General features: G+C 40.4%; 2 protein-coding genes across 2 annotated transcripts; both read left to right on the top strand.

The window, feature by feature from the left end:
• Positions 1-80: 80 nt before the first annotated feature.
• Positions 81-5819, top strand: LOC121304407 (persulfide dioxygenase ETHE1, mitochondrial-like). The gene is made up of 7 exons (XM_041235532.1): positions 81-731; positions 1907-2051; positions 2366-2514; positions 2703-2832; positions 3589-3678; positions 4336-4452; positions 5168-5819. Exons 1-7 carry the CDS (start codon positions 525-527, stop codon positions 5212-5214), a joined length of 885 nt encoding a protein of 294 aa, XP_041091466.1. The 5' UTR covers positions 81-524; the 3' UTR covers positions 5215-5819.
• Positions 5820-9196: 3377 nt separating this feature from the next.
• Positions 9197-16700, top strand: LOC121304408 (pleckstrin homology-like domain family B member 3). Its single transcript, XM_041235534.1, has 4 exons — positions 9197-9749; positions 15526-15853; positions 16070-16204; positions 16512-16700. Exons 2-4 carry the CDS (start codon positions 15602-15604, stop codon positions 16683-16685), a joined length of 561 nt encoding a protein of 186 aa, XP_041091468.1. The 5' UTR covers positions 9197-9749; positions 15526-15601; the 3' UTR covers positions 16686-16700.

Genomic DNA, 16700 nt, shown 5'->3' with positions numbered 1-16700 from the left:
AAACAGTTGAGATACAAAGATATTACAGCAATTTGCTATGGGTAGGGAAAAAAAAAAAACACACACACACATAATGATAAACCTGGTGCTTTGCTGCGTTAAAAGTTTCAAGAAGTCGCTTGAAACAGGAAGTTGTTGCATAAACCTAACAACACGAACACATTAGTTAACTGGTATTTGATATCAATGCCACGTTTTTAGATGTTATTTCATTCATATACGGTAATAGTTTTAATGTAAATATACAGGAAACAGGAAAATAAGGGATTTTAGGAATAATAAATAAACAAGAAAATTAAATAAAACAAAGGAAAACTAATGGCTGCAGACAGAGGGTGCTAATCATCTAAAAAGATAGATAACTTGCGCCCACTAGCCTGAGTAAGACTTTGCAAGGAGCTTTCTTGAATGCTGGCTGTTGAGGAAGGCCTACTGCTGACGCCACGGCTCTCGAGTTAAATATTAACCCGAAGAAGGAGCTTCATTTGAGCTAGAAGCAGTGGACTTTCCTCGCCGATTTCGCGATGAGCTCTCCCGTATACGGACGCGCAAGGTCTCTCTTGGCCTGTAATATGGCTTTTAGGACCGCCGGGAACAAAAATTGCATTACAACCTGGTTGAAGCCAACTTTCGTCAGCAAACGACGGCTGATCCTACCGTCCCAAAACACGAGTATGCCTGCTAAAAATTATTGTCAGCGCCCTGCGCAGAAAGGACTTCTGTTCAGGCAGGTAAGTTTGTACTGTAGTGTGTGTAAAAAAAAAAAGACGCGTTTTTGTAAAACTGGTGAAGCAAAACCAGAATGTTTCATTTCTAGACATGTGTAGCCTAAGCAGATGTACGTTTGAGTCTGTACTTGCACATAAAATTGTCCCAAATCTGTAATACTGTATGTTCTACACAAGAGGTGATTTTAAGCTAATATTATTATAATTATTATTATCGTATATGCCTTTAGAAGTTAGTCTTTTAATTTGATTTATTTATTTATTTATTGCTGCTGTTTCTCGTTAATGGGCGAACTTATAACCCAAACATGAAATTATGAAATAGCAAAATATTCTGCCTTATGGTGTTAAAATTGTATTGCACGAAGTGTATCATTCTGTGGTGTCTTTTACGTGTGTCCATCGTTAACCTTGTAAAAGACCTCTTGGTAGCTGACGCTTATACAAGCAGACCCGGAAAAGACCAGACCAGTTTGTGGCCTCATTAAAATGGCCACAATGCAATTGTAGTTATATAGAGGGCCAGACTCCTTGTAATATCACAAGACTTAATGTCTCACTTTGATCGCTTAACTGCCATACAGAATGAAAACTCAAGATAAGGAGGTTTGCGTTACGGTATTTGAATGTGCGGTAGGAAAATGTATAGCATACATTGCAGTGTGTTTGTTTACAGCATATGTTTTTTTAATATGTTGTACATGTGGGGTGTAATGGACTATGTGTTGAAGTGAACACTGTTGAAATTAATCTCATAGACATTTTATTAACAGTTTTGTCATATTATTAGTGATAGTCAGCCCAGCTTTTGGGCACAGTCTTCGAGCGATACCTTTGAGGGGATATTAAAAGGGGTTTACTGTATTGATTGGTGATCTAAAGCATCCCTTTAAAAAAACTTGAAGAAATACAGCTTTGAAACGCCTCAAAATGGGTGTTAAACTCGTGGCTTTTGTTCTAGCTGTCAGTTCCTTAAGTAGCGTACCTTGAATCAAGTGCATTTTTTGAAACCGTCAACTGGGGGGGGGGGGGGGGGGGGGGGGGGAATCAACACGTGCAATTGAACAGATAATTAGATACACACAGTTAATTGTGAGCTCAAGTTGGAATGAAAACCTGGAGACCCTGCGGCCCATCGACGGACTGGAGTTTAAAGCCTGATTTCATTCCGATGGCAGATGTTTGAGCCAATAAGCAGCACCTACACTTACCTGCTAGCCGACTGCGAGACCAGAGAGGCGGTTCTGATCGACCCAGTTCTGGAAGAGGTGGAACGGGATGCCAAGTTGGTGAATGAACTCGGGCTCAGACTCCTCTATGCAGGTCGGTGTGAGTTGGTGCCTTTCCAAGTGTTTCTGCCAGCGTCAGTACGTGTCTGTCTGACTCAAACAGCAGACCGGTTGCCCTGTCATAACATTGAAAACATACATGCATTACAAAATAGATACAGAGATAAGAAAATTATTGTTTCCATTTAAGTGATGTGGCAGTGTGGAGATGTACTGACATACTCGATCGATTTCTCCGGAGCAGAGGTGAAATTGTAAAAGGGAAATGTGTTGTTTTGAAGTTTTGGGTTTCTTTTTGTTTTTTTGAAACTAACTAAACTTTGCTTTCTGCCTGCGTGGTGTCTCCAGCGAACACTCACTGCCATGCAGACCACATCACAGGCACCGGGCTCTTGAAGAAGGTGGTGCCAGGGTGCAGGAGCGTCATTTCAAAGGACAGCGGGGCTAAAGCCGACATCACTATCCAAGAGGGCGATTCCATCAAATTTGGCAGATTCGTGAGTACAGTGTCTCTGCCCAGTCAAGCACCAGGGGCTCAACGAAATATAGAAATGAAAGCAAAGACAGAATAGAACAGAAAGTAAGCTGATTGTAACCTGGCAGTGGCGGAGGTATATGGGATTTGCCTTTTGTATAGCAGCGACTCCACTGTTTTTTGCATTGCTGTCCCTCCCTCGCCCCTCAGCATCTGGAGGCTCGAGCCACCCCCGGACACACTGACGGCTGCATGACCTTCGTCCTGAATGATCACAGCCTGGCCTTCACTGGAGACGCGCTGCTCATCCGAGGCTGCGGACGAACTGATTTCCAGCAAGGTGAGCACACGCCCAGAACCGGAAGCGTCTCAACACTGCTGGAAGGGGCTCCTGCGCTGTTCAGTGCGGTTACATTAATTAGTCATTTTGCAGAGACTAGGGAGGGTGAACTGTACATCCCAACTGCTGCTGCTGCAGAGTCACTCACAATAGGACATGTGTCGCACATTTTAAGCGTTGGTTTCAGATGTACCAAAATACCATGCTGCTGAGAATAACAGTGAATCCATTTTTTTTTTTTTTTTTTTTTTTTTTTTTTTTGTTAGAAAATAACAACAAAAGAAAATTTACGAACAAGGCCGTTCGGCTTATCTGTGATCGTCCAGCTCCTGGCAAATGGTTGATCTCAAAACTTTGTCAAGTTGGGTCTTAAAGGATCCCAGTGATTCAGCAGGACTAGGTAACCCATTCTGTAGGCTTCTGGGTTCTCTTGGTCTGATATGGCGTTGTAATATTTCTCCGAGTCTGCTAGCCCTTTCAGCTCTACCAGCACAGACCAGTTCAAAGCCAGTTTTTATAGGCAAGTTTTGTCTCAGTATGACAGCCACAGAACCCAGATCCCTACCGAATGATTCTGAACACCAGAAAATAGTAATAGTAAGCCATTCTAATGACATTGAAAGCCACTGACCTCACAACCGATATAGTGCCCTCTGCATTTGGATGCTGTTAATTTTTTTTGTGTAATACAGATTACTTCCACCAGGTGTCAATAAGCCACCGTACTCTTTCGCCTTTTTTTTTTTTTTTCCCTAGGTTCTGCCACAAGACTGTACAAGTCTGTCCATGAAAAAATATTCACCCTCCCTGAGTGGTGCATTGTGTACCCTGCTCACGACTATAGAGGTGAGAGGAAACACCTGCTACACTGGAAATGATATGAATAAGGACAGCAGTGTAAAGACTTGAGGGCCCATAAAGAGATCAGATGTATAAAGATGTGATCTCTTCGAAAAGGTGAAGAGAAACAACACAGCCTTGTTCAGAGGTCATATCTACAAATATATACAATAAAAAAAGACCCCCCTTTTGTCACAATTTAAACATTTCTCCCCTAAATCTTGAAAAAAAACCACACACATCCAATTAGCATGAAATGTGGTGTTAACATTATTTTGCATAAATGTGGTTTGGCATGTGTGTTTCTTGTCTGTATGCCACCCTTTCACTTAACATGCATCTTGAACAGAAAAGTTATTTCACATCCTATAAATCATTTTACTATACTTTATCATGATGCTAATATCTCATTTGCTTACCGATTGACTTAAGTACTAAATTTTCATTAAACTATACATTGCCATTCCCTATATATCATGCTCTGTACATACTGTTGATACAGATGGCCCTGCTGACGGCTGTCCCTGTGACCGGGGATGAATGTGACTGGCTTGTTTTCTTGGCGCATGCAATTCCTAAAGTAGGCATCTTGTTTTATGTTGGCACATAAAGAAGTGAATGTAATCAAGAGGCTCGTGCTGTTGTGGTTTGTGTGCCTCCCAGGAATGACAGTGTCTACAGTGGACGAGGAAAGGAGGCTGAACCCTCGACTGACTAAAAGCTTGGAAGAGTTTGTCAGTATTATGAGCAACCTGAACCTACCCAAGCCTACACACATAGGTAAAGCAGCGTTTACCACGAGCAACCCCTTAGCGACAGATCCAAGAATCAGTATAAACCTCTTCTGTGGCAATCTGAGAGTTAATTTCTAGGTGATGTGTAAAGTAGCATGATCTTAAAGGTCTCAAGGAGATTACAAAATCTTAACAGTTTTCAGCAAAGGCTATTGACTTTACGGCTTGAACTTTTCAGTTATTATTTTCCACGTCTGTACCTCCCTTTTAAAATTTTAAATTTCAAATCAAGTAGATTTTAAGAACCAGACTTGCTGTCAGTGTACGCTCCTAACTGGGTATTTTGTACTGAAAAGAAAATCTGTAAGGACAACTATGTAAAACAAGTGAAAATAACAAATGGATAATGATAAACTAGGTGACTGCAAGAATGAAATGCAGTTAGGAACAGCGATGAGCGATTAGAAACAGAAAACGTGTTTTGAAATTTTTAAAAAAGCAAGCGAAATAGAATGGGGCTTAGTCGAGACATGAAGGTTAAAAAAAAAAAGTGGCGTTGTGTTGTAATTAACAGAGTTTAATTAGGAAACAATCAAAAATAACACCCGAAAACTTCAAGCCCTGCTTATAGTACAGGGCAGTGGGCAGAAATCACTAAGTGTAGAGGTCTCTTAACAGGTGGAATATGCAGCCCTGGTGTAAATGCATAGTGTTGCTTGCTGGGAGCTCAATGATTTACTCTCTTATTTTCACCAATACAGACACAGCTGTTCCTGCCAATATGGTGTGTGGAATCCAGGGTGACTGAGGACCAACCCAAACACTGGTTCTGACTGAACCGAGAAAGTTGTTTTGTTTTTTCAGCTTTATTTTGATGTATGAGATGAACAACTTGTCTTTTTTTTTTAATGATTTTTATTATTGTGTGTATTGCAATATGCAATTGAGACAGAGGATAAAGCACATGACAGGAAGTTAGACTGATAATGCAATGGCAATTTTGTGGCTTTCTATGTACTTTGATTAGACTTGCCTGTCAACTATGACTTTCAGCACTTGAAAATGTATGTGTATGTACGTATATGTGTGTATATAATATATATTTCATGGAAATAACTGGTAACTTACAGCACTCATAACTCATGGCTTTGTGTTATTTTTGAGATGAACAAAAACTACAGAAATTGTTTGCGCTTTTGCCAAAATCTGTGAATCAAACATCCACTGTTGATATAAATAGTGACGCATTTTTTGAATAGATTGGTACCATGCAAACAGCTTTGAAGTGTAATCAGACAATAAATCAAGTTTTTTTTTTTTTTTGTTGTTTTAATAATTTTTTTTTTAATATGTATTTTTTTTATACATGTGTGTAAATGGAAAATACTTAATAAAATAGTTGGCTTGCACTGATCATGCACGACTGTAAAAATACAACGTCTGACCTGCATCAGTATTTTACATTAACAATCATAAAGGGCATTTTACACGTTTGCAGCATGAAAACTGCAGCCTGCCTTAAGATATCAGTTTGTTCAGTGGTGTAGCGTTGCCCCTAGTGGGCGCTGGTGTAAACCACCACAACATATGCATCACAATCTGGGACTGAAAAGAGGGAAGACTCGAGGAAAGACTATTGCAGAGTGAGGGAGAGCTCTGATAGTGTCTTTCTGCTTGTCTGTTTACCCTGTCCCTGACAGTCAATCCCCGGTGGGCATTGCCAAACAAACAGGACACAAAAAACGACAACAAACGAGATTGCCACGTAACACTTTCATTGGTAAATAATTCCAGAGATGTGCATGGCGTACAAGTGTCAGTTGGAATGTTTTTTGCTGCTAAAGAACAATGGTTTGGTAAAACTGTAGTGTGAACTGAAGCATGTGTTTGCCTGCTGACATAGAGTTGAATTGTTGATGAAAGACCTAGACGCATACACATGAAGGAGAAAAATACACACAATGAATTCAAGATAGTGTAGGTACTGTAATAATATACTGTATCAATTAATTCTAGTGTGTGTGTGTGTGTGTGTGTGTGTGTGTGTGTGTATATATATATATATATATATGGAAGTGGTGCATTTGAAAATGCATTGTTGTCTTAGCCCACGTAGCTACAGTAAAACCATAAGGGTTTGAAAGATGGGTTATTTATCCAAGGCCATTCAGTCATTATGAGAGGACTTTCTTTATTCTCTCAGTTTCCTGTAAGCCTCATAGGAACACAGTCCTTTGTTCTCAACGCCTCGCTTGGGAAAAGTGCCGGAGGCATCCAGATATCGTCACAAGGCGACAAGAGCACAAACCTGTTCAGCGATACTGCTGACAGCTCTCCAGAATGCACTTCAACGAGCTCCTGCGCACACAAACAGGCTGGAATCTGTCTCCGGTTTTACGCATCATTTCTGAGAAGTAACCTGGGGGCAATAAGCACCGGTTTGCACTTCATTTTTTGTATTTGTGAATTCCCCTGATCTTTCTGAAAACGTTTTATTCACAGCGTCGTGCACATTTATTAGAACACCCCGTTGCTTCTGTAGTTTTGATTTGAGTTGTGCGTATGAAATCAAACCACTGGAACTGATAATCGGAAGAGACACGGTAGTGATTGGCTATATATAATACGGCTTTAATAGGCCTCCCATGCATTGATTATAGGACCACAATTATTCCAACTAATCAGCTATTCTCATTAATAACAATAAACAGATACTGCACAGCCTTGTATTATGAATCTCAAATTCTTATTGATAATATAACTGCACTTTCAGCCGTTCCTTTTAAAAAATAAAAAAAATAAAACCCTTCATTGTACACCCAACATACCATCTACTTCTGTATATTTTCAACCACGTTGTGTGCAGTGGCCAAACATTTGCCGGCAAATATTTTTCCTTTACAATGTTAAGCAGTGGAGAAGCAAAATCCATCCACACCTATCAATTAAAATACAGAAGAGTTCTCAAAGAGGACTCCAAAATAGTCGTGTTGTTATGGCAACAGGGATGTTTCTTACTGTAAACAAACATTTAAAACAAAAACAAAAAAGAATTCCTGAGCTGAGATAATGTTCCTGTTTCTTCTCTTTTTTTTTTTTTTTAAATCGTTTAAAATGAATTCGAGACGCTGAATCTGCAGTAGTTATAAAAATGCAGAATACAGAAGTAAGCTTGTCTGTTTGTAAAGCAATGTTGGCATGTAAAGCTAACTCCTTATTAAACTGATAAACTACGCATTGTCATTTTCTATCCTGTACATTATGTTGATATAGCCATTGACAATACGGATAAGTCTATTTGAATGTGTAGTCCTGACAGGGGCGGGTGTTAATTACATACTTGTTTCCTTTCGCCAAAAGCTTGTTAAAATAAATCCCAGTTTAACATGATCAGTTGCTCTTGTCTATAAGGATCCAGATTATCAGCAATCCCATGTTAATCAGAGCTCAGATAACAATGAAGTCCACTTTTTTAAAAGTCCCAATCTACTTTTATTGACAGCAATATAAAGCCAGTTAATATTAATTACAATAGGGCCCCCAGGTTTACCATAGCCCATAATCTAGTCTTTCAAATGCTCTCATTGTTTTGGACCCTATCACTTCAGAAATTCCCTGCATTTATTATAACTCTTGGGTTAACTTTATCTGTACCATGTATAGTTTGAAAGACTTAATCAAATTCAAGTTTTTTTTTTTCCTGTTTTATCTACAGTAACAAAACGATACTGGCAGGCATCATTTACCACACTCTGTAGTATTGGCACACATGCAAACTACATTGTCTGGTCTGGTGTCGTCGTCGTCGTCTTTCTATTACCATAAGCAACATTCTCTTTTATATTCTCATAAGCCCTTGATCGTTTTCCAGAAAATATTTCATTGACTGGATTTCCACATTGGATCGGGTAACGCCCAGATTTATGATATGATTGTGTTAGCTGCGACCACTTGAAGTCAGGTTTGAAAGCTGGTATGTTTTCTGTACAGTATGGGGGTGTTTTGTACCCGCTAGTGAGACAGTATCTTGACAAGCGCCCTATATATAAATGTGGTTATCTCCTGTTTTGCTATCAGTGTTTCCACAAGTACCCCTGCTTATACTGCTGATGATAGTACTGCCAGGGTCCTAGCACCACTGCAAACTGTTAGACAGACAGAGTGTGAGCCAACAAGCACAGCAAATATGGTCTATCTTGTCTTATTAACAAAGGCACAGTCATCCATATCAATAAGGGGTCTATATTTAAATGACATTTAAATTTCTGGTTTTCTATTCTGACTGTTTTACAGTCAATGCAATCATTCTAAGCGGTGTTCTGGATTCTGCTCCAATGTTACCCTTTCGTTTTCCCCTAAATGTGCCTTTCCTGAGCTACAAGCTTGCCTGGAGAATCCTAGGTGCCAGTATTGAACATCATGTGACAGTGTGACTTTTCAAACCTGCTAACCTCGCTTACTCTACGTGTATTTATAGGCAGGGTGAGTAGACTAGGCTTAGCAGAATCGTCAAATAATTTGAATGGGATGGGGAAGGTTGTTCATTCCTGGCACCTAGGATTCTCCAGACAAGAGCTAGACAAATATAATTACAACAAACACATAAAACACTTTTTTTTTTAAAAAATATACAGCACTTTTTTTTCGTTGTATTTTTTTTTTTTATTATTTTTTTAATGGATGAAAATAGTTTATTTTAATTTCTGTAAGTTATCACGTTACCACACTATAAATTCATTTCGTGTTCTGCATATTGCTATCTGAGCCCTCAGTACTCTCACTGTGGGGACAGTGAGGGAACCGCACACGCAGAACAGGAAGGGAGTGGGTTTACAGTGTGGTCCATGGGGTTTCAAAGATAAAACAGGACGCGTCCATTATTTTGTAGAGCCGTGCTCGAGTGCCTGAGGTTACCACAAGGTTTGTTGTTATTATGCTGGTACGAGCTTGTTCTCCTAGATGTGTTTTTTTTTTTTCTCTCTCCAAACTTAACCCGCCCTACCCCCCTATTACAAAAGACTATTGCACCTGCTTCGCTCTGAAGAACTTAAAATTGTGCGTGTTGTGAAATGTTCCGAAAACACTCGTGACGAGGCGAAACAATAAGCGAAACCCGAGTCTCTCTTCTACCCGGTGAAGGAACGCTTGTACTGTTCATTTCTACCACGAGAGGTTAACTTATATATCTATATATAAATTAAAGAGAATTTGCAGGCAAAAAAAAAGTATACGTGTGCTGCTATAAACGACGAGGTAAAAAAAAAATAATAATTTCCAGAAGGGGCTCTGAACTTAACAAAACCAGGAACTACTGCGACTGGAAGTCTACAGAACTGCATGAAAGTAAGCAATTGGGTTTTTTTGTTTTTGTTTTTTTTTTGTTTTTTTTTTTTTTTTTTTTTTGTTTGTTTTTTTTTTTGTTTTGTTTGGTTTGTGTTTTAATAGATTTGTATAAAAAAAAGTAAGTTTAAACCATTTTCCCAACGTTAATAAGCAAACAAACATATGCCTTTATTATTATTATTATTATTATTATTATTATTATTATTATTATTGTAATATACGTAAATACAAAAGACTGTCATTTATATATAATACAACGGTGCTATGTCTTGTTAACAATATCCCACATCGATATTCTAGCAATAGAACTCCAAAAATTCTACAGCCCTAATCGCAGGTGCATGGTTAGAATGAATGGTACACCGTTACGCTTCATGTAAATCGTAGTATATTATAATATCAAAGGCATGCTATTCGGGACTTTTCGCTCGAGCAGAGCTACAGCCTTATTTTTACAACTACAGTACAACCGTGGGAACGATGACGACCCGCATGAACCAAAACCTGTTCACGCATTGCAGGCACAACGCGTCATAAAAATCTGTTTTTGCAGGCAACTCGTAAGGTGTGCTAGCTGATTCCTTTAAACCAACGAAGACCATTCAAAATACGTTTTGTCGAAACGTGTGGTCTGCCCGACAAAACGTCCCTACCAGTAGCTGCACAACAACACACATTTGTAAAATACAGTAACCCATTTCCCATTTCTCTAAAATACTGACAACACGGGGCGCATCTTCATTAGAGGCTAGGTTGGGACATCAGACTCCACGCCGAATTCAAATGCAGGCCAGGGAGAGGAGGCTAGCACACCTTTATAGTCAGCTTCAAGTTTGAATACCGTCACCAAAGTAATTACTTGCTGTACATTATTTGCACACCTTGTTACAGTGGGTTCGATCACAGGTGTAACCTAAAATCTGTCGCAATCCATTAATTTCCATTAACCAACGCCTCATTATCAGTTATCTAAACAGCAGCAAATATACTGGACTTTTTTTAACCCTTTAAGCATTATTTTTTTACAATGAGGTGCACGAAAAAACAAAAATGTGTTTCAAATGTACTGACCGGTGATCCAAACGGTCAGGTTCCTCCTAGTGATGTTTGAGTAACTCTCAAAAGGAACCCATTTTGAACAAGCAGCGCTCAAATTCTTGTGTACCCGAAGGGGTTAAGTCATATTTCTTACCTGAATACTGCTCCCCTGGTTAACTGTCCGTTTCTGTTCTGTCTTGGTCCGACCTACGCGCGCGCACACACACACACACACACACACACACACACACACACACACACACACACACACACACACACTTTCAGTTTCTTCATATACAGCCCCTAACAACTACTTGATCCCAGCTGGAAATTGATGTTGCAATGGGGTTGAGAGTTCAATTAAGTGGTCTGCAGTGTACCGGGAACCAAACGCCAACCAAAATCGAGAGGTACTGTATTCAACTAGACTAAACGAGATGGTTTGACTTCCCTTTTCAAAGACATTGGATCCCCCACATAGTCACCATTTGTAAAAAAAAAAAAAACATTTAGAAAATCCAATTGACGGTTTAACACCAGCTGAATAAAACCGAGGTCCTATTGCAAGTGACTCTGCGGTCGTTGTCGATGCACAGTTCACCCCTTAGTCTCTGTAAGTCCCTTTGGATAAAAGCCTCTGCTAAATGGCTTATTCAAGTGGGCTATATGAGATGCAATGAGTTTGGTGTGCTCACTCACAGCTCAAGCTTCTGCACAGAGTTAAGGAGATGTATGTAAAAACAGTGCCTTTGACTGCTATAGCCTTTGCGGTGGTTTCCACTGATCACGCATCACAAACCCCAAACAATTTGATATAATTGATTGCTCAAGAGCGACCTAGGAGTGAACGTCAGCTTCTTGCTAAAGGGAAGCTCTTAGGGTGCCTGCCTACAGCCAGCGGCATTATCCCCTCATCTTTCATGAGCACTCAATTCAAAATCCCAGAAAATTGAAGCGAACCGAAGCATTCCGGTAGACGCCCAAGCAGACTCCCCAGAGTCAAGCCTGCCAATGCCAAGCGGGGCAAAGGCCATACAGTTTAAATCTCTTGCGCTGTGCTCCCAATCTTTGTGCCACTTTCTCAGTGAATTGAAAACTATTTGCATTCTCATCTCCGGTCACCTATATTTAGCAGCCCTCCCAGAGGAGACTCACACAGACTATCAAATAAGGAGTGAAAGATTGGCAGCGAGAGTGACAGTTTTTCACACGGGTTGCAATGTTAAACATGGCAAACTGACTGCTGTGCACTGGGCTTGCCTAACTTGAGCACCACGTTACTGGATCCTCAGCTGGTGCACTGTCCTTGCACTGCTAATATGTCATTGTAGATTGTCCTAATGCTAACTTGCTGCATCCTATTTCACATTGTATTTTAGTAGTACTACTGTAAACGGCACTGTATTTAAATATTAATCTTGTATTGTGATCCTGTACTATGCTGCAACACCTGTAAGTCGCCTTGGATAAAGGCGTCTGTCAAATTAAATAAATGCACAGATTAATAATAATAATAATAATAATAATAATAATAATAATAATAATAATAATAATAATAATAATCTATTAAATGTGTATGTGGTGGTTCTGTGATGTGAATTGCAGTAAATTCCACTGGAGGCAGGATTTCATATCTGACCTCGTAATGTAATATTTTGATAGGTCTGCTGTGTCCAGCATTGATTAAAGAGGGAGTTACTAAACTTAGCCAATAGCCCTGTATTCCTTGGATTCACCTTCAGCAATCATTGCCAGTGAGTGGGGCAAGCTGACCCAAAATTAGAACGCAAGGCATTGCAGGGAGTTAACTATTAACTGCACCAGGAATCAGGCATTGGATATGGAGCAGTACTTAAACTTGTCCAGACAGCTGGTCAGTGTTAATTGCACTCCTGCACTGTAAAGGTAGAAATGTGGTTGTTTTAACTCTAGGTAAAAGCAGTGTTCTCATTATTAACAGTAGCACTAGGAACATTATCACTGACGCTCCTTTTAAAAGTGGCACTTACCAAGTTCTTAAACATTCTCGCACTAGCTGAATTAACTAGCAGACCCCCCCCCCCCCCCCCCCCCCCCCAAATTAGTAGTAATACAAGGTATCATTTCTAAAACCCTGGTTAACATTAGGGATATTATAACTGCCCCCCCCCCCTTTTTTTAAGTTCTAAGTTAAGTTTTCCCAGTTTTAGTAATAGCAGGGTTAAGTTTTCCCAGTTTTAGTAATAGCAGGGTTATCCAGTTGTCATGAAAGCTGGTATTATTTCAAGACAGCAAAGTGGTTTGTTTGCTGAGCCTGGTACAGTAACCCATGTAAATGCAACGCAAAAGTTAAATACCATCTGCATCATTGAAATCAGGGGCAGGCAGCAGGACCACGGTTGTTTCATTAAGAAGAAAATAAGAATACGTGACGTTTGTACCAATCGTCGCTTCACAGATCTGTTGATAAGATACCAGTTTCTATAGTTTATTAACCTGCTCCACTTTGATGTCTATCTCTCTGTTTACTGTACACATGACGCCAGTTTCCCTACCCCACCCAAGCCCGGTCAACAGCCCAGTAGTGGAATTGTCTCCAGACCAGACCAGCTTGGCACCAGTCCAGCTTGTTTGTGCAGTGGAAACAGGGTCAAACTGAGGCCTCCCATTGAAATGGATGAACCGCTAGCGAATTGAAACTCTCTGCTGCCTAGACCCCTTTTTATGTTTTGCCCGGTGTGTGTGCTCGCGCAATTCCAGTTCTGTACAAACATTTTCACATCAAAGGTTTGCTTCTTAAGAGAACATCGGTATCTGATTGGGTGTCTTCCCCGTGCTTAGGAGACTGGAATTACACTGTTGGGAATAGCAGTTGAACCTGTCACAACTCAACAAACAATACATTTAAAAGCCCAAAGCTCAAAAGGACACCAGCAGGCTTGAGCTGCCAGTTCTCTTTTCTCCATTTTCAGATCGTCTTTTTTTTTTTTTTTTTTTTTGCTGACAGGTGGCTGGAATCTTTTTTTTTTTTTTTTTTAAACTTACGGGAAAATGCTTAGTCAAACAAAAAAAAAAAAGGGAGGGTGGGTGTTTTAACACCCTCCCTCCACCCACCCAACACCATTGCATATTGGAAGGACATTACAATGTCCGAACCGTCCTCTGAACCTCGACTCCAAACTGGGGGCTAGATCTCTAACATTACCATGTGACCAAGCGAATGTATAATGAGCCTATTTCTCATTTATCCCCCCCCCCCATCCCATTTAAATCCCCCCCCCCCCCCCCCCCCCCCCAGCACAATGCTCAACTCTATTTCTTGCAGATGAAATTATAGTTGTGTCAGAACTTCTAGGCAGGGAATGTGGGCACCCCATAGAAAAAATACTGTCCAAAAAAAACTGATCTTCCCACATACAGTGGTTCGAGGGTTAGTCATCTCAAATGTTATTTGAAGTGTTTTCATTTACCGTTGTGTGGGAGTTTGGGGAATTTCCTATGGAATTGTTTACATTATTTTTTGGTTTGAAGTTCTACTTTCAGTTCTGTTTTTTTCCTTTCTCCATCAGAATCGGTTACTTTTAATCTCATAACGCAGAAACAGGCAGCTCTTAGCTTCTGCATTTGCAAGGCAAAGGAAGGGCAGGGGGAGAGGATCGGCATGCAAATATTAGACCAAACACGGACCAATGCAGTTCCTGCTTGTGTTTTCAGGACGTCAGCATTTTGACTTTTTAAATGTAATAGTTTCACAGAAATTGAGACACTGGCTCAGCACCCAGTCCTGGGTTCCAGAACAAAATCCAATTAATCATGAATTCAAGAGGCAGGAGTTCAAGGTTAAGTGAACGGTTCTCCCCTTATAGTTGCAAGAAGCTATTATTAAACCTGTTGACTGGTTTGATTTATTCATACTTTTGAGACATAAGTTTATTAGTTATGAAACCCAGGACCTGGAGCAAGGCCAGTGTACAGTTAAAGCTAAGTGTGTAGTAGTCTGTGTGTGTGTGTGTAGATTATTGATACAACTGGATTTACTATGAATAAGTGGTTATGCTAGAGTTGGTTTATATACAGGCCAGTTGGTCTGTAATTAAAGTAAATTATTGCTAGATGTAAGCTTTTGCTCTTCAATAGTTGGTAAATATTACGCCATTCCAACTTTCCATGAAAGCATTTCTTTGTACAGTTTGTTAGTGTGGGTTTTATTTTATTTTTATTGGTAATGAATTCACACGTTTTGTGCCAGTGTTATATTCATTCTTTCTATTCTTTCTTGATAACAATGCCGCACTGCACTTTGGCAATTCTGCCCCCTTCTGGTGACAAAGAGAATCAGCAGGATTTATTTATTTATGTAAAAAAAAAAAAATTCCCTTTGGCTATTTTAAGGTTCAAGCAAATTGATTCAGTCTCTGTGGGTGTTGCCCAAAACAGAATGAGGTAATATATATATATATATATATATAACTAAAAAGCAAGACAGACACAGCTTCAGTAGTTTCTCATGATTAGATGGTTTCTCTACTTGCTTTTAAAACCCATTAAAAATGTGAAATGGAACTGTTATATGACCGAATACGAACATGGACGTTCCTTTCACAGAATATAAGCAGTGTTTGATTTAAAATATCTAATCCAGCACTTAATTTTATGTGATACCCATCTTTTTAATTTATTTTTTATTATCGGCAGTATTGAGGGATTTATGTTACTGACAGGTTTGTTTTAAAAGGCTCTGTTTTCTTTGTCCTTGCAGGAGGGTTATCGTCTCGGCCGTTTCCCAGATCAACAGTGCCATCTGGAGGCGACTGTTGAGCATGCTGCTCTGAGTGATGGACGTACAGGTCATGGAAACGATGCCGATCCAATCGGTGCTCAGCCCTTTGCACACGTCGACCAATCTGAATCAAGGCGTGAAGGCTGTGGCCGTGTCTGGACGTCAGGATCTGGAGAAGAATGCAGTGGAGGGGACCTCCCATTCCAGTCCCAGCTCCAGTTCTTCCACCAGTTTCTCTTCAAATTCCAGCTCGGGAGACGAGACAGACAACGAGGAAACGAGCAGCACAGAGAGTGCGCAGAATAGGGTGAGGCGTGGGGCATTGAAAAAGAGCATTGATCAAGCTTTGATACCAAAAATACTCTGTGTAATATGAACTCCTGGTCACTTTACTTAGGAATGACCCCCATCACCCGTGCAGGTGTCAGGGGGTGACAACCATGCATTTAAACAAATCTTTCAAGATATTCACGTAAAAACCATTGTTCATTAGTACCAACTCCCTACTGGTTGCCTTCCACAGACAGCAGGAGCACCAGAGGACCTGCGCAATGCAAGCGGGCAGGATACAGGACACCTACAGGTGCTGACCCTGATCGCCAAGCTGGATCGGCGAATCACAGACCTAGGTCAGCAGCAGGAAGAGCTTCAAATTGAGGTAGGGTGCGTGGCCACGTGGCGTGCAATGCTTCACTGCCCTGCTGTCATAGAACACAGCCCTTAATCTCTGGTATTCATAAACAGGGTTGAGGTTAAATCATTTTTTTCAATTCCTTTTTTAAATACCCAATTCCAATCTTCCAACTTCTGTAACCATTTATATCTCACATTAATACGGTCTGCCTTTTTTTCTGACATTCTTAGAGTGGGGGGACAAAAAGCAAGTCTGTTGACCCCAGCACTCTATAGGCAACCATGTGCAGCCAGACTGACCACGGGGGTAACTTGTTTGTGCTTTGGTGCAGATGGAGGTGGAAGTGGCCTTGCTGGAAGGGGAGATGCAGATGGAGAAAGCGGAGTTGAACAAGGAGACAGAGCTGCTGGACACACTGCAGAAGAGACTCCAGGACATGGAGCAGAAATACCAGTCTGAGAGGGAGAAGGTACAGCATGCAGCCACCGCCATTCACACCATCTAATTAAATATACCCTGC

Source organism: Polyodon spathula, chromosome 37 (genome assembly GCF_017654505.1).
Source record: "Polyodon spathula isolate WHYD16114869_AA chromosome 37, ASM1765450v1, whole genome shotgun sequence".
In the NCBI taxonomy this organism is placed as follows: domain Eukaryota; kingdom Metazoa; phylum Chordata; class Actinopteri; order Acipenseriformes; family Polyodontidae; genus Polyodon; species Polyodon spathula.
This window is presented reverse-complemented; position numbering and strand designations above follow the sequence as displayed.